The sequence below is a fragment of the Notolepis coatsorum genome (assembly GCF_963971535.1).
Source record: "Notolepis coatsorum genome assembly, chromosome: 4".
NCBI classification, from domain to species: domain Eukaryota; kingdom Metazoa; phylum Chordata; class Actinopteri; order Aulopiformes; family Paralepididae; genus Notolepis; species Notolepis coatsorum.
This window is the reverse complement of record NC_140168.1, coordinates 141905356-141932855: the sequence shown is the minus strand read 5'-3', so window position 1 is coordinate 141932855 and position 27500 is coordinate 141905356. Positions and strand designations below refer to the sequence as shown.

General features: G+C 43.9%; 1 protein-coding gene across 1 annotated transcript in view; it reads right to left on the bottom strand.

The window, feature by feature from the left end:
- acap1 (ArfGAP with coiled-coil, ankyrin repeat and PH domains 1) overlaps positions 1-27500 on the bottom strand; it is a 131097-nt gene that overhangs the window by 20555 nt on the left and 83042 nt on the right. The window contains exons 11-17 of the mRNA XM_084312125.1: positions 27110-27131; positions 26869-26969; positions 24698-24809; positions 23677-23894; positions 15559-15628; positions 15278-15372; positions 6258-6451 (exon numbers count right to left, since the gene is read on the bottom strand). Coding sequence (XP_084168251.1) covers positions 6258-6451; positions 15278-15372; positions 15559-15628; positions 23677-23894; positions 24698-24809; positions 26869-26969; positions 27110-27131 — 812 coding nt within the window. The remainder of the gene's footprint in view (positions 1-6257; positions 6452-15277; positions 15373-15558; positions 15629-23676; positions 23895-24697; positions 24810-26868; positions 26970-27109; positions 27132-27500) is intronic.

Genomic DNA, 27500 nt, shown 5'->3' with positions numbered 1-27500 from the left:
TTTGTTTTGGATTTTTGTGTAATTGTGCTTCACCGTTTGTCTTATGGTGGGGAATATTTCCACTCCCAAGCATCTAAAATGTTTTACCATAGGTATCTCACCTGGGAGGGTTATATCTTTTTTTGCAGGGGTGTTAAGTGGAAGGAAAGCCGACTTCGGCCAATTTATCTTAAATCCCGATAAATCACCAAAGTTCTCAATCAACTTGAGTAGATGAGGCAATGTGGTGTTGGGGCTTTGCATGAACAATATTACGTCGTCCGCAAATAAACTAATTTTATGTTGTGTGCCCTTGATTACGATTGGTTCTATGGATTGGGATTGTCTTATATATTGTGCTAAAGGCTCTAATGATAGATCGAATAGTCCGGGACTAAGAGGGCAACCCTGTCTGGCTGAGCGTGATACCGGAAAGATTTTAGAGATGATTGTACCTGTTGTAATCATGGCCGATGGGTCTTTGTATAATACTTTAATCATATCAATGAATCCTTTTCCTAACCCCATCCTTTCTAATACTGCCCAGAGATACGACCATTCCAGCCTGTCAAAGGCTTTCATAGCATCCAGGGACAGCATCGCCTTAGGTATGGTGTCGTCCTTGTCTGCATCTAGTACGTGCAGTATTCGTCTTATGTTATCAGTGATCAGGCGACCTCTTATGAAGCCAGTTTGGTCCGGATGAACTAAAGACGTCATATGCTTTTGTAATCTGATGGCTAATACCTTAGAGTACAGTTTGATATCGGTTCTGAGGAGGCTTAAGGGTCTGTAACTACCGCACTCGGTGGGGTCTTTGTCTTTTTTGAGAAGGACTGATATGAGTGCAATATTGTCGTTTTTATGGAAGTTCCCCTCCTTGACTGAGTATAAGATCATATTTATTAATAATGGTCCAATTATGTCCCAACAAGAAAGGTACATTCAGTCTCATTCTTAACCATCAATATTTGTTCATTTTCTTACTCACCTCTGATATATAATGCCATATTTACTTATTTGCATTTTGCATCTGATAAAATACAATTTAATTTGAAAAATTAGACCAAATTTATGAACTTGAATTAACATTAATTTGTCTCTGCACTTATAAATCAAAAACTAACAAAATAATCTAATGGAAAATAAATAGTTGCAGCATTTATCAGGATGTAAGTAACATTATCATCTGATAATAAAATGAACATAAAATAAATACTTGTATAAATCTAAATAAATGTTTTTTTTCATCTCTGTGGCAATGTGCTCTATGATCTGTGCACAAGAATGATCGGAGAGCTGGCCCGACTGTCGCACCGTTCAACTCATTAAGTGTCATAAGGGGGTTCAATTTGGTATACGGCAACCTTTCTTTAGCGACAGTATATGCTGCCCTGAATGAACTGGCTGTCTCCTTGAGCAAAGCAGATGTGATTTCGCTAACTTTTTTTGGAAGCACTTCCTACTGGTTTTGACTTTCTATTTCTATAGCTTGCTTATGAGCAATGCTATCACTGTGCAAGTATATTTTCTTCCTCAACTTCTTGCTCTGAGAGCTAGTCACAGCCCCATTCATCCACTGCTCTGCCAAATGGGCTCCAAATGATTTATTTAACAATGTCTTGGCGTTTTTACATGGAAGGCAGCCAATGCATCCCTCCTTGGCAAATAACCAGCTATATTTATTTTTCCAAAAGTTCCACTGACTTGGACCCCAGCATTGTGGTGGTTGAGTAGCAGCACAGTCCAGGTCTAGTGGTGGAGACTCGGGTCTGGCAGTGGCAACCGGCGCGGTAACAATAACAGGTGCACTGCGCACAGGAGCAGCAGAGCTAACACTAGTACTAGCACTAGCAGTGTCAACTTCAGTGACAGTAGCGCTGCTAGCTGCTGCACTAACAGCGTCAGTCTTTGGCCTTTTTATAAAAGCTTTGTACAGCCGGACCGGCAGCCTTCTGTTAACAGCAGCTGCTTGCTGCTTCTTCTTCACTAGGTTGGAGTAGCGTTAAACTTATGGGCGGCGCTCATGGGCGACGCATAGCGGCTTGGAGGTGAAATGCAGCCTATTCCACAACATTAATTACTCGGTTCTTTTAAAAACTGAAAAGAAAAATATGATCCATTAACAATTTATTTAGGTAACACAAATAATACTAATTCGTACATAAAAAAAGATTATATACATTTTTTGAGACTATGGGGGCTCAGACTCTAGCTATGGGGGCTGAGCCCCCATTGGCCCCCTCATAATTCGAACACACACTTAATAATAAGCACTGTTAGGACTGTCTGACTCTTAATAATAAACACTGTTAGGACTATCTGACTCTTAATAATAAACACTGTTAGGACTGTCTGACTCTTAATAATAAGCACTGTTAGGACTGTCTGTCTCTTAATAATAAACACCGTTAGGACTGTCTGACTCTTAATAATAAACACTGTTAGGACTATCTGACTCTTAATAATAAACACTGTTAGGACTGTCTGACTCTTAATAATAAACACTGTTAGGACTGTCTGACTCTTAATAATAAGCACTGTTAGGACTGTCTGTCTCTTAATAATAAACACTGTTAGGACTGTCTGACTCTTAATAAATAAACACTGTTAGGACTGTCTGACTCTTAATAATAAACACTGTTAGGACTGTCTGACTCTTAATAATAAGCACTGTTAGGACTGTCTGACTCTTAACACTTTGATCGCCATGGGTTAAATTCATAATTTACCATCCCTCGCCAGCTCTATTTGTCTATGGAGAAGTTCCCCTTCTTTGCAGGGCTATAACTTTTTAAATTCTATTGCTACATTGCCATTATTATGGCCCATTCAATGTCATATATGTATTGTTCAGGGTGTAGCAATGTTAAACTTTTTCATTCACATATTCATACTAAAATATGGTCTAAGTATGTTTTTATCGTTTTCTGCAGCTTTCTTCAGAACGTGATTTATAGCCCTAAATGCATTATATTGATGATGAAATACAGTTTGGTAGCGATCGGCGCGAGATGAAAAATTTCAACTGGACGTACTTCTAGAATGATCTACGTATGATCTGATGATGACCGGATGGGCGGGGGATCGTTTATAATTTCGTGGGCAGCGTTAGATGATTCATCCAGAGTGGGTCATATGTTCATCATAGCAGTTTATATGGAATAGGTTAGAAAATAACGCTGAATCTTACCGTATGTTCCTCGCGCCGTTGGACGATCAGCGTGGAGTAGACCGTTTTCGATTATGGGATGTTGATCCTGATGAACCATTTCCAGGTTGTATAATACTATATACGTCCAAATAACGTTGTTTATTGAGTTAGGGCGAGCGATTGATCATCCAGTGTGTTGAGATGGAGTCCGGCTACCGATCGCGAGTGCCCGGAGCACATATGGATGGGCACTTCTTGTTTGGCGCGCCCCTCCCTCTTGGCCGATCTGCCGATCGGCCACCAGATGGCGCTCTCGAACCGTTAAGACAGTTGAGTGGAGCTCACCAGTACATCTCAGGGCTCCAGAAAGGAAATATGATTTCGATGACAGATTTTTGAAATATTGACATCAAAGACGAGTTACGGCGTCTTCGGCAGAATGAGCATGGCTCCGAATGACGTGTAAAACTCGTCCGCGGCGGTTAAAGTGTTAATAATAAACACTATTAGGACTGTCTGACTCTTAATAATAAACACTGTTAGGACTGTCTGACTATTTTTATTTATTTTTTTTTTTTGGTCTTTTTCCCCCTCCATTTTCCTCCGATTTTCTCCCATCCCAATGTTAGTCGTATGCCAATTCCCAGTCCCTTCCTGGTCGCTGCGCTTTACCCCCCACAGTCAGATCATTTGGGAGAGTGGAGGCTACCACGTGCTTCCTCCGACACACGTCCAGCCAATCACCGCTTCTTTTCACCTGGCAGCGCGGATTCTCATTGAGAGGGCGTAGCGTGTGGGAGGACCACACTATCCCCCTCACGTCCAATCCGCGCTTAGCAGGCGCCCCGACCGAACTGTAGGAGTCGCTGTTTACAACGACCCGGACCCACCCCGCCAGCTTCTCCCACCCTCTGATACAGCCAATTGTATCAGTGCAGACGGCCAGCCAAGCTGGTGACAACCCCGGAGCTGTGAGCTGGATTCGAACAGGCGAACCAAGCTCACAGCTCCGGGGCTGGTGACGAACGCAATCTCCGCTCGACCACCTAACCGCCTTTGGACTGTCTGACTCTTAATAATAAACACTGTTAGGACTATCTGACTCTTAATAATAAACACTGTTAGGACTGTTTGACTCTTAACACTATGGTCGCAGAAAACGCCTTACCACGTCATTCCCCGCCATGCTCATTCTGCCAAAGACGCCGTACCACGTCTTTGATATCAATATTTCAAAAATCTGTGATCGCAATCATATTTCTCCCCCGGAGACTTGAGATCTACTGTTGATCCCCTCTCAACTCTCCAACGGTTCAAAAGCGCCATCTGGTGGCCGATCGGCGGATCGCTCAAATTGGAAACAGGAAACGGAAGCTGGTGCTCATTCCAATTCGGTCCGATCACTCGCTAATAGTCCCAGGACTCGAGCTAGACACAATGGATAGCAATCCGTTACCAATAACTCGATAAACAACATGATTTGGACGTATATACTATTATACAACCTGGAGATGGATCGCATATTTCTACATCCCATAATAGGAATATTTCTGCTCCACGCTCATCGCCCAACGCTACGAGGAAGCTACGGTAAGATTCAGCGTTATTTTTTAACGTGTTCGATATAAACTGCTCTGATGATCATATCACCCACACTAGATGAATCATCTAACGTTGGCCACGGAATTATAAACGACCCCCCCCCCCCCATCCGGTCAACATCAGATGATAAGTAGTAACTTATAATCTTCATTTAGGGCTATAAATCACGCTCTGGAGAAAGCTGCAGAAAACGATAAAAACATACTTATACTTTAGACCGTATTTTAGTATAAATATGTGTGACGTACGTGGGTTGGTCATTATCATTGTTACTGTATTAGGAGACCATGTGAACATCAGATTAGTATCATGAGTTGGGTTATGTTGTTCTTGGTGGTGTGATGTGTCATCTTTTAATGCTGCCTCTTCTCTTCTTCCCAGAGACCACTCATCCTCCTGATTGAGCTGATTGCACCTGCTTGATTACACCTGTGGGCAGTTAGTTGGATGAGTGAATATAAGCGGGAAGATGACACACACACGGGGGTCATTACTGGAAGTCACTGCCTTATGGTGGAGTGAGGAGGCTGCCGTCTCACCTATCTGTGGCCTAAAGCAGCACTGTGTGGCTGGGTGCCATCTATCACATGGAGTGTGGGTTAACCTCCATAGCTGTGGTCCTATGATGGGCCCAAGGTTGTATTGTGACTACTAAGTGTTTGTTTGTGTACCTGTATGTATCGTTTGTCCTCCCTTACCCTTTCCCCTTTTTGCCTTATGGTGGAGGTTTGAATTCCTACCACCATAAATATATAATTTACTATTTGGAAAACGTCTTGTGTTGCGTCTTCTTTCACCTACACCTGGGACCTTGATTTTGAACGTATTTACTGAGAGAGGCTGCTTTTGCTCATGTGCCGCCCTCCAGTTGTTATTATCAGACCTTCGTACATGACATATGTGAATGAAAAAGTATAACATTGCTACACCCTGAACAATAGATACTTGATGTTGAATGGGCCATAGTAATGTCAATTTAGCAATACAATTAAAAAAGTTATAGCCCTGCAAAGAAGGGGAACATCTCCATAGACAAATAGAGCTGGCGTGGGATGGTTTATTCTGAATATAAGCCTGGCGACCAAAGTGTTAATAATAAACACTGTTAGGACTGTCTGACTCTTAATAATAAACACTGTTAGGACTGTCTGACTCTTAATAATAAACACTGCATGGACTCTGGTACAGTGTGTTACTACGGTTTGGACCATGTATACCATCATCACTATTACTACTGTCTGATTGAATCCTGCCACTCACTACTGTTCACTACTACTACTGTTATCACTATTATCATTACTACTTGCACTTTGTTCTATTATTATTACTACCTGCTATCCTACCTGCCCCCCCGCCATGCTGCTATGACACTTGAATTTCAAGGGGATTCATAAAAAAAAACACTTGACTTGACATGTAATCAGAAGGAGGTGAGTGAGCGATGAATGTTCCTTGTAACATGAACATCACAAACGCCTGGCTTTAGACGTTGGGATGTCAGTCTGCAGCTCGTGAGCAGTACCTGTGTTCCGAGCCAGCGTGGCGGCGCTGGGTTTGGGTTTGGTCACGGGCCGCTGGGCGGTGCGGTCCTGGGTGGTGGCCCGGTTCCTCCTGCCGCTGGAGCACCTCAGCGGGGGGTTCCGACCCGTCTGCGGAAGCTTCTGGATGAACTTCTTCTCCACATACTTGGAGCGGATCCACGACTCCTTGTCTCCTCTGAGAGACGGAGGGGGAGAGAGAGAGAGAGAGAGAGAATGATGAGAGGATAGATGAGAATGATATATATAGAAAGAGAGACAGTGAGAGAGAGAATGATGAGGATAAATGAGACAATGATAGATATAGAAAGACAGAGAAAGAGGGAGAGAAAGATATACAGAGAAAGAAAGAAAGAAAGAAAGAAAGAAAGAAAGAAAGAAAGAAAGAAAGAAAGAAAGAAAGAAAGAAAGAAAGAAAGAAAGAAAGAAAGAAAGAAAGAAAGAAAGAAAGAAAGAAAGAAAGAAAGAAAGAAAGAGAAGGACACACACTGTATCAATAAATCACAACAGTGCAAGTGTGCAACACATCACACCCTGGCACAAACACACTCTTGTTTTCCAAGAGTATTTGTAGCTTAAGTAGTTCTAAGCCTGTACTGGCTTCTTGTACAACTGTGAGATGAAAAACACATCAAATCAAACACAGTTGAAGCAGACCTACTAGTGACAATATTATTAGAAGTAGTAGTATGAATAGTAATTACAGCATCACTAGTAGTAGTAGTAGTAGTAGTAGTAGTAGTAGTAGTAGTAGTAGTAGTAGTAGTAGTAGTAGTAGTAGTAATAGTAGTAGTAGAAGCTAGGGTTGCCACCTTTCAGTAATAGAAATAAGGGACACCTTTCATCGAGCGTGCGCGAAAATGGGCGGATTTTGTAACTATTTATTTTTTTGCTTTATTTCGGTTTTAGGGTTAGGGTTATGTTATTTAATTATTTAGGGGAGCCAGCCCCCCAAACTCCTGAAATGCATAGAAAACAAACAATCAGCACTGTTGTAGCTGAGGTTGTGTTTAACCGTGTGGTATACCTGTGTCACCTCAGCTGCAGTAACCTAGAGGGGAGGAGTGGGATGATAAAATTGAAATGAAATGAAATTGAACAGCATGACTTTTATATTGTTGTCTGAACACTATTTATTTATTTATGTATTTTTGCATTTATGTATTTATGAATTCTATTATTTATGTATTTATTAACTGTTAATCCATTATGAATAATTGCGTTTTCCAGATGAGCATAACAACATAAGAGTTTAAATGGGCACACTATTTAATTATATTGATTAATATAAATACATGTTTATTTATTAGACTTTAAAAACTCAACATTAATGAACAATCAACCATATTAGTCAACTGAAATAGCCTAGACTATGCCCACATCAGCAGCCAATATGTAGGCTCCTGGCTGCCAGGGCAGGTAAATAGAAATACTGACATCTAGGGCGGCTACGTGGCGTAGTGGGCAAGGCGCTCGCCACGGATGACGGAGACGCTGGGCTTGCCTGTTCGAGCCCAGCGCTCCACATTGCTTTCAGTTTAGCTGGCCGTCCATACTAATACACATTGGCCGTATTAGGGGGTGGGAAACTGATGGGTGGGGATCGGGTGTTGTGGACAGCGACTCCTACAGGTCGGTTGGTGCGCCTGCGCAGTAGAATCAGGAAGTGTCGGGGGCAGCGTGAGCCTCCCACGCGTTACTCCTCGCCACTGAGAGATCGAGCTGCGCAGGTGAAAAGATGCGACTGCTGTTACCTCAAGTACCGGAGGGGACTTGTGCTATGTATGACTTAGTCCACATTGCAGCCGGCTTGTGGGAGGCAAGAAACAGCGTTCGTGACAGGGGAGGGTTGAATTGGATGATACGAAATTGGGATGGGAGAAAATATAGAAAAATGGGAGAAAAAGTGGATAAAAAAAATAAAATACTGACATCTAGTTAAAAACACAACCAGATAAATAAGTAAGGGATAATGTATAGCTACGAGGTCATTGTCGCAAAATAATTGACCGACACGTAGTTTAAAATACCGAGCCGCTTCGGCGAGGTGTTTTAAACGTCAGTGAAGGTCAATTATTTTGCGACAATGACCGAGTAAAGCTATACATTATCCCGCTTATTACATGGCTAACTTACTAACAATATACCTAATTCATTTGACAAATCGCAGTTGTTCTGTGGCTCTGTCAGCCCAAATAAAGTGATTATTATTATCGCGGGCAGCTGTTCTGGCTCCGCTGACACTCCGCTGTCAGTGCAGCGCTATACATTATCCCGCTTATTACATGGCTAACTTACTAACAATATACCTAATTCATTTGACAAATCGCAGTTGTTCTGTGGCTCTGTCAGCCCAAATAAAGTGATTATTATTATCGCGGGCATGCAGCCTCTGTTCTGGCTCCGCTGACACTCCGCTGTCAGTGCGCGGCAGGTGTGTCTGATTTGCTGCACTGATGTGGGCTTGATTGCCAACAGCTGCGCACTGCGGTCATTATTGAAAAAACAGCGGTCATTATTGAAAAATAATGACCGCTGTCGGGGGGCTGTTGACCAATCACAAGCAAGCATTTCGGCGAATGTGAAAACGCCATGTAATAAGTAAGGGATAATGTATGGCTACGAGGTCATTGTCGCAAAATAATTAACCAACACGTAGTTTAAAATACCGAGGCGCCGCGCCGAGGTGTTTTAAACGTAGTGAAGGTCAATTATTTTGCGACAATGACCGAGTAGGCTATACATTATCCCGCTTATTACATGGCTAACTTACTAACAATATACCTAATTCATTTGACAAATCGCAGTTGTTCTGTGGCTCTGTCAGCCCAAATAAAGTGATTATTATTATCGCGGGCAGCAGCCTCTGTTCTGGCTCCGCTGACACTCCGCTGTCAGTGCAGCGCTATACATTATCCCGCTTATTACATGGCTAACTTACTAACAATATACCTAATTCATTTGACAAATCGCAGTTGTTCTGTGGCTCTGTCAGCCCAAATAAAGTGATTATTATTATCGCGGGCAGCAGCCTCTGTTCTGGCTCCGCTGACACTCCGCTGTCAGTGCAGCGCGGCAGGTGTGTCTGATTTGCTGCACTGATGTGGGCTTGATTGCCAACAGCTGCGCACTGCGGTCATTATTGAAAAAACAGCGGTCATTATTGAAAAATAATTACCGCTGTCGGGGGGCTATTGACCAATCACAAGCAAGCATTTCGGCGAATGTGAAAACGCCATGTAATAAGATGTAATATCCCATACCGAATCAATCTCAGGAGATGTTTCAGTCATGAAGAACTGTGAAACCTGTGCTTGGGTCCTTTGAGTTCTTATAATTCGGGAATATTTTTGTTCTCCTGAGGCATGCTGTTTGACGTCAGTCAGTCCACCATGCGCCACAGAAAACACACACCTACATACTTTGCAGTTTGCTTTATAAACATCTCTGACGCTATCAAGCCAGGGGTTTGCCAGTTCCCACTCACGTCTGTACTTCTGGAGGCGTTTTGTCATTTTAGGACGCGCCGGTGGATTGGCACAACCGCACAGAACGTTTTAGCAACGTGAAAGCGCAAATTCTCATTGGTCGTGAGCTGCTGAGCGCACGGCCGTCATACCAGAGTTGCCAAGTCGGTTTATTTTCCGCAACTTTTGGAAACAATTTTGCTTGTTTTTGGCTTGTTTTTGTAGGTCGGCTGGCTCATTTCTCTCACAATACTGGCAACCTTAAAATACGGGACGAAGTGCGTCCCGTATCAGTTCAATACGGAACGCGTCTTTTAGTTTCCAATTACGGGACGATTCCGTATTTTTACGGGACGGGTGGCAACCCTAGTTGAAGCAGACCTACTAGTGACAATATTATTAGAAGTAGTAGTATGAATAGTAACTACAGTATCACTAGTATTATCAATAGCACAGACAGCAGGAGTAGTACTGGGGCTGGTGGGGTTAGGGTTAACTGTACCTGGGGCTGGCGGGGTTAGGGTTAACTGTACCTGGGGCTGGTGGGGTTAGGGTTAACTGTACCTGGGGCTGGTGGGGTTAGGGTTAACTGTACCTGGGGCTGGCGGGGTTAGGGTTAACTGTACCTGGGGCTGGCGGGGTTAGGGTTAACTGTACCTGGGGCTGGTGGGGTTAGGGTTAACTGTACCTGGGGCTGGTGGGGTTAGGGTTAACTGTACCTGGGGCTGGCGGGGTTAGGGTTAACTGTACCTGGGGCTAGTGGGGTTAGGGTTAACTGTACCTGGGGCTGGTGGGGTTAGGGTTAACTGTACCTGGGGCTGGTGGGGTTACGGTTAACTGTACCTGGGGCTGGTGGGGTTAGGGTTAACTGTACCTGGGGCTGGTGGGGTTAGGGTTAACTGTACCTGGGGCTGGTGGGGTTAGGGTTAACTGTACCTGGGGCTGGTGGGGTTAGGGTTAACTGTACCTAAGCCTGTACTGGCTTCTTGTACAACTGTGAGATGAAAAACACCACCGAAATCGACCACAGATGCGAATAATTAACTTAAGATGAGAACCACTTAAGGCTATGTAGACGGCTTCAGTGGAATTGTGTTGCTAGGGAAACAGCTTGAACCCCTGTTTATTTCCTGTCATATTTCATCTTAGCGACTGGAAATAAACCTGGGTCCATTCAGAACATTTATGTCGTCGAGTTGAAAAGCCGTCTATATAATACAAACACCAGGAAGCCAAGCCCTGGTGGGAAGCATGCAGCCGCACGGCAGGTTTCCGGAGGACAGTTAAGTTACGACACCAACCACTAGCGTCATGTACCTGTGGCACTTCCTGTCTGCGATGCGGCAGAGGAGAGGAGAAGAGGAAGTTCAGAAAATAGGCTATTTGTGGACCAGTGTTACACCGCTGTAATCAAATATCAATGTTCGGATAAAGGCCTTTACAAATGATACATTGGTAGAAACCTTCGCCTGTAAATATAGTGCATGAATAAAGTTAAACCATAAGTGCAATGTTGACATGCACACAGCAGGGGGGGGTGATGGGTCTATGTTATACGTGGAGCTTATTGGGGGTCATTTTGCAGATGTAAATACAGTAGGGCCGTGCTTGGGTGGATAGCAGAGGCCTTATCATGTAACATCTACTGGTATTTCATCAGAAAATGGATACAATCTTTTGCAAAAATGCTAGAGTAGTTTAGTGTAGTTGTAGTAGTAATACCAGCAGCAGTAGTAGTAGTAGTAATAGTATTGGTAGTAGTAGTAGTAGTAGTAGTGCCTGACCTACTAATAACAATCATATTAGTAGAAGTAGTAGTAGTAGCAACAGTAGTAGCAGCAGAAGTAGTAGTAGTAGTAGTAGTAGTAGTAGTAGTAGTAGTAGCAACAGTAGTAGCAGCAGAAGTAGTAGTAGTAGTAGTAGTAGTAGTAGTAGTAGTAGTAGTAGTAGTAGTAGTAGTAGTAGCAACAGTAGTAGCAACAGTAGTAGCAGCAGAAGTAGTAGCAGTAGTAGTAGTAGCAGCAGTAGCAGTAGCAGTAGCAGTAGTAGTAGCAACAGTAGTAGCAACAGTAGTAGCAGCAGAAGTAGTAGTAGTAGTAGTAGTAGTAGTAGTAGTAGTAGTAGCAACAGTAGTAGCAGCAGAAGTAGTAGTAGTAGTAGTAGTAGTAGTAGTAGTAGTAGTAGTAGTAGTAGCAACAGTAGTAGCAGCAGAAGTAGTAGTAGCAGTAGTAGTAGTAGTAGTAGCAGTAGTAGTAGTAGCAGTAGTAGTAGTAGTAGTAGCAGTAGTAGTAGTAGCAGTAGTAGTAGTAGCAGTAGTAGTAGCAGTAGTAGTAGTGCCTTGCCTACTAATAACAATCATATTAGTAGTAGTAGTAGTAGTAGTAGCAGTAGCAGTAGTGCCTAGTGCATAACATGGACCTGGACAACCCACGGAAGTCATACCAATAGAGACGCGCTCAGTGACGCACTCCATGGCGGGGGAATTTCCGCGGTGCACACGCCCATTCTTTCAGGGCGTGGGACCAGGTAACTCCCCCCCCCCCCCCCCCCTTACCCTGTAACGTGCCGAACAGCAACGTGACAGGAACCTTGAAGGACCAATCAGAAAAGGGGAGGAAAGGATTACCAGTTCACCCCTTTACGACCCATCACCCCTGATACGATGTAATGACAAGTAGAGCATGACACAGTCATAACATGCTACATGAAACATCAAACAGCTTCACATAGCGCATGTGCTAACCTGCTACCTGAGTTTTACTAAGGAAAAGACACAGAACAGAGAGGGCCCCTTTAAGAGCCCCGGTCCAGACTTACACATGTGCTTCTGTGGGCCAAACCTAACCCAGTTGTAGATCACAATGACACACACAACCCTTCATCACAACAAAAAATGGCAAAAGTACACTCTTACTACAGAGGAACGCCGTTTTTCATAACGAGAGAAGACAGAAGTCCTCGATTATGTAATGGCCACAGACCTTGCTAAGCACACATGATAAGTGACCAAACAACATTTTCTTTTTTTTTTATCCACTTTTTCTCCCATTTTCTATATTTTCTCCCATCCCAATTTCGTATCATCCAATTCAACCCTCCCCTGTCACGAACGCTGTTTCTTGCCTCCCACAAGCCGGCTGCAATGTGGACTAAGTCATACATAGCACAAGTCCCCTCCGGTACTTGAGGTAACAGCAGTCGCATCTTTTCACCTGCGCAGCTCGATCTCTCAGTGGTGAGGAGTAACGCGTGGGAGGCTCACGCTGCCCCCGACACTTCCTGATTCCACTGCGCAGGCGCACCAACCGACCCGTAGGAATCGCTGTCCACAACGCCCGATCCCCACCCATCAGTTTCCCACCCCCTAATACGGCCAATGTGTATTAGTACGGACGACCAGCTAAACTGAAAGCAAATGTGGAGCGCTGGGCTTGAACAGGCGAGCCCAGCGTCTCCAGATTTCGTGGCGAGCGCCTTGCCCACTACGCCACGTAGCCGCCCCCAAACAACCTTTTCTTTAGGAAAAAATTGTTTCTCAAGCGGAAAGCACAACCCCAGCACTTAAGCTGAGGGTTACATCGTATCCCCACAAACACAGTGACACAATATATTGTAACCAAACATGTCTGAGAGGAGGGGGGGGGGGAGAATCCCCAGGGAAACCGGGGGGTCACCCCTCCTATCTTACCCTTGATACGACCAAGGCGAACAGGCACCTCTGTTAATGTGTGAACATGCTGTTCATTGTCATCACAGGCTGAGAAAAAAGATTCATTCCTCAATCACATGTCACTAAGCATAGCTTTACAGGTTAATTAACCCTCTTAGTTGTGAGTTCACCCACGGTACAACGTTACATGAACACATGTTCTCATCACAACCAAACCAGTTCATTTTTACACATGTAAAAAACAACGCCGATTTACTACAGAGAGAAAAGCTATACCAGTGACAAGACAATTCACACACAACACGCGTCGTATCCTCAATGTATTGCAGCAACACATGTTTTGGAAACATCGTTATTACAAAACATTTAGAAGGGAAGAAAAGAAGAAGTGTTTAAAGTCCGGTCAGGACTCCTACCTTCACCCTGAGCGCAGGCCGAGAGAACAGCAACACTGGTTAATGGGACACCGAGTTGAACCCAGCATCTCCTGCGTTGGTGACGAGGGTATGTCCGCTACGCCACCCAGCCGCCGTTCTCCATGTTGACGAAGTCCTCGCTGGCACTGGCACCCGGGTGTAGGGTCAACTAACATCCTCTGTCAAAGATGACGTCGTAGTCAGAGTGTTTAAGGCATGTTATAGTCACAGTAACGTTTCAACAGTGTAGCATTAAGCTGATAGCAACAAGCTAACGTTTACTAGCCTAGTGAACACAACGAGCTAGCGCCGCAGCTAACAGCTGACTGGCTAACAACAGTAGGCCACAAACTAGCACGCCAGCTAAGCAGCTATCACCTGAACTGTACACAACAACATAACAAGCCACACTTCAGACAGGCCGCTGTCCAAGTCCCTCCCCATCCTAAGAGGGAAGAGAAAAAGAAATGTCAAACACAGTTTTCAACTGTGATTTACCAGACATACAGCGGAGCCGGCACAAATTCCCATCCGGGCTGCAGCCGACTTGAGCATGGAACTCCCGATAATGAAGATCCTATGCCCACATTTCCTCGTTAGGGTGTACTTCCACATTTATGTGAAAGATGGGGCCTGCACGGGACAGAGAAGCATCCGCTCATCCAGAGAATCCCGGGTTTTAACCAGGTCTTGGTCGCGGCCCACTAGGTTGACCATCATGGGCGTCAGACCAAGATCCTCCGTCCGCCGCTTAAGAAGCCGAGCAGAGGACCCCAGTCCGGGGTCGGCGTTCATAAAATTGTCAGCTAACCCCCATAGCATAAACAGACAACCAGTGCTCGCAAGCAAAACAGTACTCACCCCACCCGGAAGCAACCAGCTTCTCACAACAGCCGGTGCCTCCCACAGTCCAGCTGTATGACCGGAGGGCCAATACCCATCCAGCCGCAGAAAGGAGGACTGCAGTCGGGGAGTATATCAGCGGCGCGAGCCCCTAATACGAAAAAGCCGGTGGAGGTCAGAATGATCATCATCTTCCAGACACTCCAGTGACAAAGACAATATCGCCGTATTTTCTCGAAAATAGTGAGAGAGAAAATAAAGATATGATGTCAACGTATCTTCCCGTTCTTTTGTTTTCCAACTTTCTTCAACTAAACAACCTTGTCAAGTGTGGGTATCTACCGAGGCACTTCCTTGTGGTGAAAGTGAAGAAGGAGGCGAGTAGGTGACCACACACCTGCTTATGAAGGTAAGCGGATAGGGGTGTGGCCAGACGAATGTTGGTATGTAAAGGTACATTGTGGATTTTTTATTCAGTGCATGTGCACGAAGTGAGGTTAGTGCAGACTGACGCTGAGCGGAGGCCAGAATTAAATAGAACTGTACCTGGGGCTGGCGGGGTTAGGGTTAACTGTACCTGGGGCTGGTGGGGTTAGGGTTAACTGTACCTGGCGCTGGTAGGGTGGGGCTTCTTGATGGTGATCTCATCAATGCGCGCCTCGTAGATCCTGTTGATAGCCGTGTTTCCCAATTCACACATCAACTGTAACAGCAAAGAGAGAGGAAAATATGTGGTAATTATTATTGTTGTTCTACTCAGATCATTTCAAATCCACGCTAATCCTTGAAACCCCTGAGAGACAATTACTCAGCGGACAGTTTAACAAGCAGAAAAGATGATAATTGGCTTCTGTAATTGTGTGTAAGTGGAAAACAAAAGATGCATGACCTTGACGAGTTCTGGCTCCCAGGAGTCTAGAGTGAGAGAGCGCACTTTGGAGAAATGGACACCAAGGCTCCTGTGAGAGAAAGGAACCAGTCAGGGTTCAGGTTTCAATAAGTAGCCTAATTCCAACCACACATCAAATTAAACAGTGAGAGAGACTTTTTAGACTTAGGCCACATTGATCCATAACCGAACGGATAGGGATTTGACGGAAGTTATTACTTTTCTTCAAGATTAGAACCTAAATGTAACCGAGCGTTTCCAGAAACAGCAGCTTTGCCGACGTGACGGCGACTTATCCGTCAGTTTGTGAAAAGTTTTTCTCTTCTGTCCGTCAAAAGGTCTGGTCGGAGACGGACACGTCATCAGTGAACAAGCGGATCCTCCTCATTGACGTAGACGGACGGACACAATGGATCAATGTAGCCAGGCCCTTAGACTCTGTGTGTGTGTACGTGCATGTGTGCATGAGGGTGTGTGTGTGTGTGTGTGTGTGTGTGTGTGTGTGTGTGTGTGTGTGTGCGTGCATGTGAGGGTGTGTGTGTGCATGTGTGCACGTGAGGGTTTGTGTGTGTGTGTGTGCGTGCATGCATGCATGAGGGTGTGTGTCTGTGTTCATATTGCATGATACTAGGGCTGACCCCTATTAGTCGAATAGTGAGGGGTTCCCAAACTTTTCAGGCCGTGACCCCCAAATAACGGTGTCAAAGAGCCGTGACCCCCATTATTATAGGAGGTAAAAAAAATTATTTAGACTTTTTTAATGGAAATGTATGGTTGAAACATGCAAACGTTCAAACGCACACACACTAATAAGCATTGGAGGCTTTTAACCAGGGCCGGACTGGGGAAATCATTCAGGCCAGGAAATATAGTGCAAAATATAGCCCCAGTCAGGCCACTTTTTAAGCAGTCTGGGGGTCCCCCACCAGGAAATTTTTTGTTACAAAGACTTCATTTCCTGCATTCTGGTGCTGGCATTTTTTTATTTGTACCCTTTAAATACCAGTGTTTGTGATGGCATCACACATTATTGTTAAAAAACAGGCTAGCATATGTATGATTAGCAACAACACTGATTTTGATGGATTTTCTGTTTTCAGAAAATCAGCCCTGATCATAACACCACATATTCATTTTATAATTCTAACCCTTTAAATGCCAGTGTGTGTGATGGCATATATTTGCAATATATCAAATGCAAAGTAGATTTTTCTGGGGGGGATTATTACAGGCTAGCATACGTCAATGATTAGCAACAACAGTTTTTTGTAAGGGTCCCGCCTCCACCAATCCCTTTGTGTGTGTGTGAGAGCAAGAGAGAGAGAGAGAGAGAGATAGTTCTCCAACTTGTGTGAGTTGCAGTGATCTCCTGGTTGTTCCCCACCTAGGTTATCTAATTATTGCGCTGCTGCAACTAGAAACACTGGCCTGGCCTGCTTCTAAATTCCGTAGCCTGACTGCAAAAAATAAAAAATTTAAATATTTTTTTTAATCATCTGGCGACCCCGCGGCGGCTCGCGATGGGAACCCCTAGTCAACTAATCGATCGAAAGGAGCCATAGTCGACTGCCAACCTCTTAGTCGAATGCAAAAAAGAAAAAATATATATATATTATAATTTTTTTTTATCATTCTTTCCAAAATCAAAGAGGCCTAGAAGCGTGGCTAACGCTAATGACACGCATACCAGAGGCTAACTGCCTAAGAAAACAGGCACAGAGGCACTGAAAGAGGATTTCAGCCCCATCTAATGAACACACTAGACTAGACAAATATCAAGATGTATCCATCAGTGGACCAATTGCATGCTTTTGCAGAGGACAAGAAGCCTTCCGTCGACTCCTTCAGACATTAAGCACCCCCACAGCCCAAATGGAATGATAACATTTTATTTTTTTATATATATATGTATATATTTTTTTTAGTCAACTAATAGTCGACTATCGGCTAATTTCGGCCAATCATAGTCGACTATCCAAATCCTTAGTCGGGGACAGCCCTACATGATACACTGTATCTGGTATTGCAGCATCGTAAAGAATCCACATTTCCGGACTTGAGTGAAAGCAGCTTGTATTGTATTGTAGCATGGATATTATGTTGTGGGGAGGCGGGGTATCCAAATGTCCAAAAAGAAACATTACAAACTAAAACTTGTAAGAGCTGGTTAGCTTGTCAGTGTGCTTTTAGCACCAAGTGTGCCAATATGTTTCACCAAATTAAACTTCATAACAACATAAGGCAACAATTGATACACTACCCAGCCGCTCTAGTACTTAGACCTCTACACACTCTCTCTCTCGTCTGTGGGCCAATTACGTCAGTAATATAACCCCGCCCGAGATGTTATGAGGCTGCCAGATCGTAACTTCGTATTTCCCAGTTAGTCGTGTTATTCTGCTCTCTCTCATATTGTTCTCTAGCCCATTGTTCTTCGACCGTGTCTATTAACCCTTGTTCTCATCCTTCCCCGGAGTCCTACCTGCCTCTTCACACTGTTCTCTGGCTCCTGACAAAGACGTGCTCTGACCCCTGCCTGCCTGACAAACTCTCCTTGCCTTTCCTGGAACGTATGAGGACCTGCACCCGTCTTGATCCCTGCCTGGCTAACTCCCCTGTACCCGCTCGGACCCCTGCCTGACTGACTACTCTGTTCCCGTGTATCGACCCCTGCCTGACTGACTACTCTGTTCCCGTGTATCGACCCCTGCCTGTCTGACTACTCCGTTCCCATGTATCGACCCCTGCCTGACTGACTACTCTGTTCCCATGTATCGACCCCTGCCTGGCTGACTACTCCATTCCCGTGTATCGACCCCTGCCTGGCTGACTACTCCGTTCCCATGTATCGACCCCTGCCTGTCTGACTACTCTGTTCGCATGTATCGACCCCTGCCTGTCTGACTACTCTGTTCCCATGTATCGACCCCTGCCTGGCTGACTACTCCGTTCCCATGTATCGACCCCTGCCTGGCTGACTACTCTGTTCCCATGTATCGACCCCTGCCTGTCTGACTACTCCGTTCCCATGTATCGACCCCTGCCTGGCTGACTACTCTGTTCCCATGTATCGACCCCTGCCTGTCTGACTACTCCGTTCCCGTGTATCGACCCCTGCCTGTCTGACTCTCCTGTCCCGTGCATGCCCCTGGACTGTACGAGTGCTCCCTCCGTGTATCGACCCCTGCCTGAATACTCAACCATTCTATATTTATTAAATATACCCAAAACTGGGTTTTAACAAGATCCGTGTGCCGAGTCACATTATCTGCATATTGGGTTCAATACGTCAAAACGTGACCGATGCATTACTTATTCAGTTTGGGAATATTCCACAAAGTCTCAGTTCAGCATGGATACAAAAACAAACAAAAGGAACAGTGAAGGCGAGTGAGTGGGTGTGAGAGGAGGGAGGGAGAAGGTCAATAGCTTCATAGAGTAAAGTCTCTGTTTGCATGTGTGTTTGTTTCTGTATGTGTGTGTGTGTGTGTGTGTGTGTGTGTGTGTGTGTGTGTGTGTGTGTGTGTGTGTGTGTGTGTGTGTGTGTGTGTGTGTGTGTGTGTTAAGGCTGTCCCCGAAGCCTGTTTTTGGGATTTGAACTTCGTCAGGGTTTTACGAATGAACGTTCGAACCTTCGTTTTTAATTAAAATAAAAAAATTTAAATTCAAAGTTAAATTTTTTTTTTTTTTTTTTATATCCTCAAACTAAATCCTCAATTTGAATAAAGTGATTAATCTGATTAAATGAGTCTCTTTTTTATTAAATCAACTTTCTTTAATGAATATAACTTTTTTTAATACTATAATATTAGTGTAGCCTAATCTTTATCTGCAACTGTGAAGAAAAACCACATTGGTTCAAACAGAATGAATAGACACATAAAAGAAACATAATAAAAAAAAAAAAAAAAAAAAAAAAAAAAAATATTTGTATAAAAAGATTTAAATTCGAATTTTGATTTAGAATTCGAATGTTAACATAACGAACGAACATTCGAACGTTCGAACATTCAGGCTCAGCCTTAGTGTGTGTGTGTGTGTGTGTGTGTGTGTGTGTATGTGTGTTTGTTTTTGTATGAACGTATGTGTGTGTGTGTGTGGTTAGGGGCCTTCAATCAATACAATTTATTTATATAGCACATTTAAACATGACACTTGTCAACCAAAGTGCTTCACAAAGGATGCTTTCATACACATACAGCTCATTATAGTAATATTCCACAATTATTACATTTGATAGTAATAATGGCACACAGTCATAAATTCACCAACATGCGCATTTGTTGATACATGCAGGACTAGCTGTATTCATTTCAGATGGCCCACATCTCCAAGAGAAAGGCAAGGTATTGCTCTATATCTGCTATTATTGGTAGCCGCTCTATTTGGAGACGGCGTTGCTTTTTGTACCCATAGAGTAAGAGTTTTACGGTAATGCTATTGTATCCGTTAACCCACATTTGAAACATCCTCTGTGTTAATATTGTATGTATGTGTACGATGGGTGCTGCACAGTCACAAACGTAACTGAATGACTCCCAATGGGCTGACTGCACCGTTAGTGTTTACCGTAATTTTCGGACTATAAAGGGGTCCCCACACGGCGAGCGATTTTAGCCAGGCGACCGATTTTTTTTGCGAGCCGACCGACAGAATTGTATCGCCTCCATTGTTATGAATGAGAGAACCCACATGGCAGGAGATTTCGAAGCGACGGTCGGCAAGCTATTTCTGTCGCCTCGCTAAATATCGCCTCAATCCTATTTTTGGAGGCGACGGCACACGGACAATGAGGAAATAACATGACTTCTACAGTAGAAGTAGTGCAGAAGTTCTACTGGTGTATCACACCCCTTCCTGACAGGCAGCGACGCGAGCGAGCGTGATTGCGAAAATGATTAAAATGTGTTCGTTTCAATCAGACTATCCTGACCTGCCGCGAGCGACAGCGAACTGAGCAGCGATGTCGTCCACCCCTCAGATATTCGCTCGCTGTGTCTCTAGTTGAGCGATTACGCGGCCGAGTCCCGCCCCTAAACACTTTTTATTGGTCAAGAATCGCAGGCTGCTTTGCCCCCCCCCCCCACGTGTGCTTCCAGGTAACACACACACACACACACACGGACACGCGCCGCCTCATATCAGGACAGTGTCACGCACGATTTAGTCTCTAGTTCGCTCGCTCGCTCCCTGTCAGGAACCGGTGTCATTTGTACACCTTTAATGTATCAATACATTCATTGATCAATAACCTACGTATTATTACCATGCTACTTATGTTCATTATTATTAACGGGAACCATTTAAATAAATAACGTTAGTTTGAGAAGCTATAGTGGCCGCTTGTCATTAACTAATAAATGAACAATGCGCCACGATGCACCTACTAGTGTTTTAATACTCGGGTAACAAAAGAAGTTGTGGATGTTGACAGAGTTTAATGTCCAGGCTGCAGCTGATGTAGTTTGTAAAGTTTATTGTCCAAAGAAAATGATGGTTGAGAACAAAACAGTTTGCGTCTTCCGTGAAAAAAACATTCTCTTTCAGCAGCTGCATAACAATACTTGTCCAATCGGTGGTGTAAATAACCCCAAGAATGGTTTATAATTTTTTGAGTAATTACCTGTGTAATATTTGTGTTTAGGAATATTTACATTTACATTTATATATAATATGAATATCCAGGACCTTTTTTATTAGAATTGATAGAAGCCTGTGTGTGTGACTTTAATTTATGTAAATCCATGTCGCAAGGCAGTGTTTTCCGGTCGCTGTCACAGGCTTTTGTTGACAGTTTGACAGTGCATTGCGAGAGAAGGAATACGCAACAAGTTTTAATGGACCCGTATGAGGCCATATCTCTTACGGTGGGAATGTTATTGTTTTAAAAGGAAATGTAATACGATGTAAAAGGATAAATAAAACAGTGATTATACCATCAGTACGTTTATAAGCCACTCAATATACGGGGATCCGTTACAGGTGGTAATGAACGTATTGTAGCGATCAGGCATGCAGTAATGTCAGGAAGAATGAGAGGTTGTATTCGTATAGTGGTTTAATTCCAGCTCAATATAGGTTTTACAGGTTAATACTCCCGCACAACACAGCTACCTGCTATTAAATACGCTCGCTTCACAACAACATAACGGGTCCGTCCTCCTATATCTCCCGGGGCGAAGCAAATAACCACACCCCCAGCTACACAGAGCGACGGTCGCCCCTGGTGTGGAGGGGCAAGCGATTGTCGTTGAGCAACAGGCGATCGCATCGCCAGGCGACGTCGGTCGCCCGCCGTGTGCAGACCACTTAAGCCGCGCCTTTTTCCCCCATTTTTCGACCCTGCGGCTTATATAACGGTGTGGCTTATTATGCAACTCGATGTGACCAAACCCGAAAATGTAAAAATCGAAATATTGCTTTTTTGACTGCATTGAAATGTTATTTATCTGTTCCCTTATTTGCTAAACTTAATACAACTTGTAAATGAGTTAATTCTTGTTATTTGTCCGACAGTATTGTATTCTAATTACATATGGTAATTAAACATTAAAACACCTGCGGCTTATAGTCCAGTGTGGCTTATATATGTACACATCATTCAATTTAGCTGCTGCGGCTTATAGTCAGGTGCGGCTTATAGTGCGTAAATTACGGTATGTACTTAATACACTTTGTATGTATGTGGACATCAATAAAGCATTTCAAATGTGTGTGTGTGTCTGTGTTTCCGTATGCGTGTGTTTTTCTGTATATGTGTGTGTTTCTGTATATGTGTGTGGGTGGGTGAGTAAGTGTATGTGTGTACACTCCTCCCCATAGTCCCATGCAAGAGAGAAAGACAGAGCGAGGGAGTGAGAGAAAGAGAGCAAGTTCTACTAGGCTACATCATTACAGTTAACATTTAGCCAGGTTCGATCGATAACATAAGATAAGATAAGGTATTCCTTTATTGATCCCCTTGGGGAAATTCGGGCATCATAGCAGCATAGGGGAGGGGGAGGGGAGGTACAGATATGGGCAGGGTAATAGTAGAAAGACATAAATACAGGCAATACAATTTGATCTGAATATGAGAAAAATAAACAGTGTAAACAAAGGTGCAGATGAGGGTCTGTACACCCTATTGGTCATATTATACGTTACAATAAATATAGAAAATACATCATTTGAGTATACAGTAAGTAAGTACTCTATGAGAAAGAGTAAAAGTAAACAGTATACACAAGGCACACTAACTGGCATGATATACGTCATACGTTGTAGTCTGTGCAGGTTTTGGTGGTTAACACTTTCTGTGCCAAAAACGAGATATTACGTTTTTGGATTGTTTGATCTTTTTACTTTGATCCCCCGCTCTATAGACTCGCCCGGAGCGATCTGCATCATTTTGGCACATCCCAACACACTAGAACTGCAATGCCGATCGACTATCACCAGGTGGCAGTATCGTCCGTGTCTGTGTGTGCGTCTCTGTTGTGTGTGTGTGTGTCTCTGTGTGTGTGTGTCTCTCTGTGTGTGTGTCTGTGTGTGCGTGTGTGTGTGTGTCTCTCTGTGTGTGTGTGTCTCTGTGTCTCTGTGTGTGTGTGTGTGTGTGTGTGTGTGTGTGTGTGTGTGTGTGTGTGTGTGTGTGTGTGTGTGTTAAGGCTGTCCCCGAAGCCTGTTTTTGGGATTCAAACTTCGTCAGGGTTTTTCGAATGAACGTTCGAACCTTCGTTTTTAATTTCTTTTATTTTTTTATTACAGAAAAAAATATCAAATTTTTTAATTTTTTTTTATAAATATCCTCAAACTAAATCCTCAATTTGAATAAAGTGATTAATCTGATTAAATTAAATTAATCTTTTTTATTAAATCAACTTTCTTTAATGAATATAACTTAGTTTTTAACTTAGTTTTTTTTTTAATACTATAATATTAGTGTAGCCTAATCTTTATCTGCAACTGTGAAGAAAAACCCCATTGGTTTAAACAGAATGAATAGACACATAAAATAAAAAAAAATTAAAATAAAAAATCTTTTATTAAAAATAAAAAATTCAAATTTTGATTTAGAATTCGAATGTTAACGTAACGAACGAACGTTCGAACATTCGGGCTCAGCCTTAGTGTGTGTACCTGTGTATCCCGGAACAGACGATGCAGAGCGTGATGCCCAGGTTGATGGAGGCCCAGTCTGGCCCTGGCTCCCCACAGTCACAGCACTGCCTGTTCCCCGGGACGGCCTGCACCTCCTCCAGCCATCTGCGGGCCGGCTGCTCCTGGTCCCTGCAGCCCCCTCCTCCTCCTCCTCCTCCCCCCACGCGGCCCGCCGTCATGGAGCTGCAGCGCTCCCTCTGACACGCCAACACACACACACACACACACACACACACACACACACACACACACACACACACACACAGACACACACAGACACACACACACAAACAGACACAAACACAGACGCACACAAAGACACACACACACACGTCACAGATGAGAGGTGTGAAAGTAATGAGTGATAAATGCATCCTACTACACGTCTCTTCGGAAACTCCCACTGAAATCTAGAAGATAGTGTGTGTGTGTGTGTGTGTGTGTGTGTGTGTGTGTGTGTGTGTGTATTAGGGCTGCAACTAATGACTATTTTGGTAGTCGACTAATCTGTCGATTAATTTTTCGATTAGTCGACTAATCGAAAAAAATTATATAAAATATATATATATATATTTTTTTTTGCACTACCTATCTTTGTGAAAGTGGCTTCTCAGCTCTGGTCCAGCTGAAGACAGAGCAGAGGAACAGATTGGACATTGAGCATGACCTCAGAGTTGCTTTGAGACTCTTGTCAGGACCAAACAACATCCCCAGTTATCCCATTAGTTCCCCCAAACTTACTGTCTGTCTGTTATGTTAAGCTAAGAAGTCTTCAGCTGGCTGGACCAGAGCTGAGAAGCCACTTTTTTTTTTATGACTAATCGACGCAACAATTCCACGTCGACGATTTTTTTTATAATCTACGTCGTCGATTATGTCGACTAATCGTTGCAGCCCTAGTGTGTATGCATGTGCAATTGTGCATGTGTTTGTGTGCGCGTGTCCTCACTGTCACTGGACTGTGTGACGTGCGTGTGTGTGTGTGTGTGCGTGTCCTCACTGGACTGTGCGAGTCCTCTCTGTGCTCCTGAAAGGCTGAAGCGATGCTGTTCTGAACGGCGCTGATCCAGGCCTGCTGCTGCCTCTCTGAGTCTGCCTGCAACAGACAGCTCCTACACACACACACACACACACACACACACACACACACACACACACACACACACACACACACACACACACACACACACACACACACACACACACACACACACACACACACACACACACACACACACACACACACACACACACACACACACACACACACACACACACACACACACACACACACACACACACACACACACACAGTAATTTAGCTGAACGCTTCTTCTTCTTCTTTCGTGTATCATCAGATGGCCAACGGCGTGTCCTGCAGCCACGCCCTCGTCTATGGTCCTACGTCGAGAAGACCAGCTTCTGAGGGCGGGCTGTAGACGGGGAAGCTGGTGATTATATGCTCGGCAGTCTGTTCAGGCTCGCCACACTCGCATGCCGCACTGTCCGTGAGGCCCCACTTCTTCATGGAAGACTTGAAGCGCCCGACTCCAGTGCCTAGACGGTTCAGCGAGGTCCATAGACGGCGTGGCAAATCGTCTCCTTTTACACCACCTCCTGGGTCCTGGATGTATCGCTGGATACGGGAGGGCCCAGCCGACTCCCCATGATCGTTTCCAGGATGCTGCCAGCCAGGCGTCTCTGGACAAGTCCTCAGATATAGACTGTAGCATTTCTTGTGCTGCCTTGTTGTAGGGATGGCGAGAGTTTAGCCTGCCCGGTGGTGCCAGGCACGCTTATCCAAAGCGACTTACAAGTTCAGCAGGAAGGGTACAACTCTGGCAGCTAAGGGTCAGTAACATTGTTCGTCAAACTTGAGTGTTACACTCTGAGTGCATAGTAGTATAGACATATTAGCGTGATCGGTAGTAGTATAAGTATAGTAGCATAGTAGTAAGGTACATAATAGTAACACACACACATTTTGTAAACATCATACCTCAGTTTTAATACACACTACACTCATATATTCAAATATATATACTCATATAGGGCTGCAACTAATGACTATTTTGGTAGTCGACTAATCGAAAAACAATTATATTAAAAAAAATTAAAATTAAAAAACATTATATATATTTTTTTTTTTTTTTTTTTTTTTGCACTACCTATCTTTGTGAAAGTGGCTTCTCAGCTCTGGTCCAGCTGAAGACAGAGCAGAGGAACAGATTGGACATTGAGCATGACCTCAGAGTTGCTTTGAGACTCTTGTCAGGACCAAACAACATCCCCAGTTATCCCATTAGTTCCCCCAAACTTACTGTCGGTCTGTTATGTTAAGCTAAGAAGTCTTCAGCTGGCTGGACCAGAGCTGAGAAGCCACTTTCACAAAGATAGGTAGCAAAAAAAAAAGAAAAAAAAAAAAAAATATATATATATATATATATATATATATATATATATATATATATATATATATATATAATAATTTAAAAAAAATGTAATGACTAATCAACGCAACAATTCCTCGTCGACGATTTTTTATAATCGACATCGTCGATTATGTCGACTAATCATTGCAGCCCTATACTCATAACAAATATATTCACAACCACACACCTTACTCATCTACAAATACGTCTAATGACAACATATAGCTCTCTCTCTCTCTCCCTCTCCCTCACTCTCCCTCACACACACACACACACACACACACACACACACACACGCACACACACACACTAGGGGTGTAACGGTACACAAAAACCACGGTTTGGTACGTACCTCGGTTTTGAAGTCAAGGTTCGGTACGGGTTTTCGGTACAGTGGGGGAAAGTTTGGCTTTCCATGTTCCACTCAGGGGTGATGTAGTGTGCAGTAACTAATTGTACTTGTAGGGCTGTCAACGAATATTCTATATTGAAATTAATAACAGACTTGTAAAAAAAATTTAATTAAAAATAAAATAAAGATTGTGAAAAAAACAGCCCCCGGTGGGCGGTCGTTAGTGGTTAACATACCGCTGTATTCGTTCGGTACACTACACAGCCGTTCGGTACGGTACGGTACACACTGAAACTGTTTGGTTCGGTACGGATACGTGTACCTTTACACCCCACACACACACACACACACACACACACACACACACACACACACACACAGACTCACTTGGACGGGGAGACGACCTCGAAGCAGCGCCTCTCGTTCTCGGTGCTGGTCGTCTTGACGGTGCACAGTCGCAGGTCCTCCACCACCACTGTGGGCTGCTCCTGTGAGACACCGTGGGTCAGACCGGGCCCGTCTGCATGTGTGTGTGTGTGTGTGAGGGGGGGGTGGGGTGGGGGGTGCGTGTGGGTGGGGGGGGGGGGGGGTGCGTGTGCATGCTAGTTTGTGCATATGTGACTCACACTGTCCCATTGTCTTTGCGTATTCTGCATTTTAACCCGTTAACACATTGAGTGCCACGCCCCTTCCGGTAAGTGCATCTGGCCTTGCCGTCCATTAACCCCATGTAAACGCTCACCTTGTTTGTAGAGCTAAACCTATATTTTATATTATAGCTATGGGTCTAATAACGCCGTCGATTGTCAGTGAGTTGCTTCCAGTCAACGTGCAAAAAAACTGATAATTTTTTCATCCGTACATTTCCGTTTTATACCGTTTTGAATATGAATATAGTTTGGGTGCTTCTGAGTAATTCCAGGAAAAAGACGCGAAAATAGCGGTTTAGTGGAATCCACTTATCACGTTGTAATTTTTCGCCTGATTATCGAATCTTCCTGAAATCAACACTAGATTAT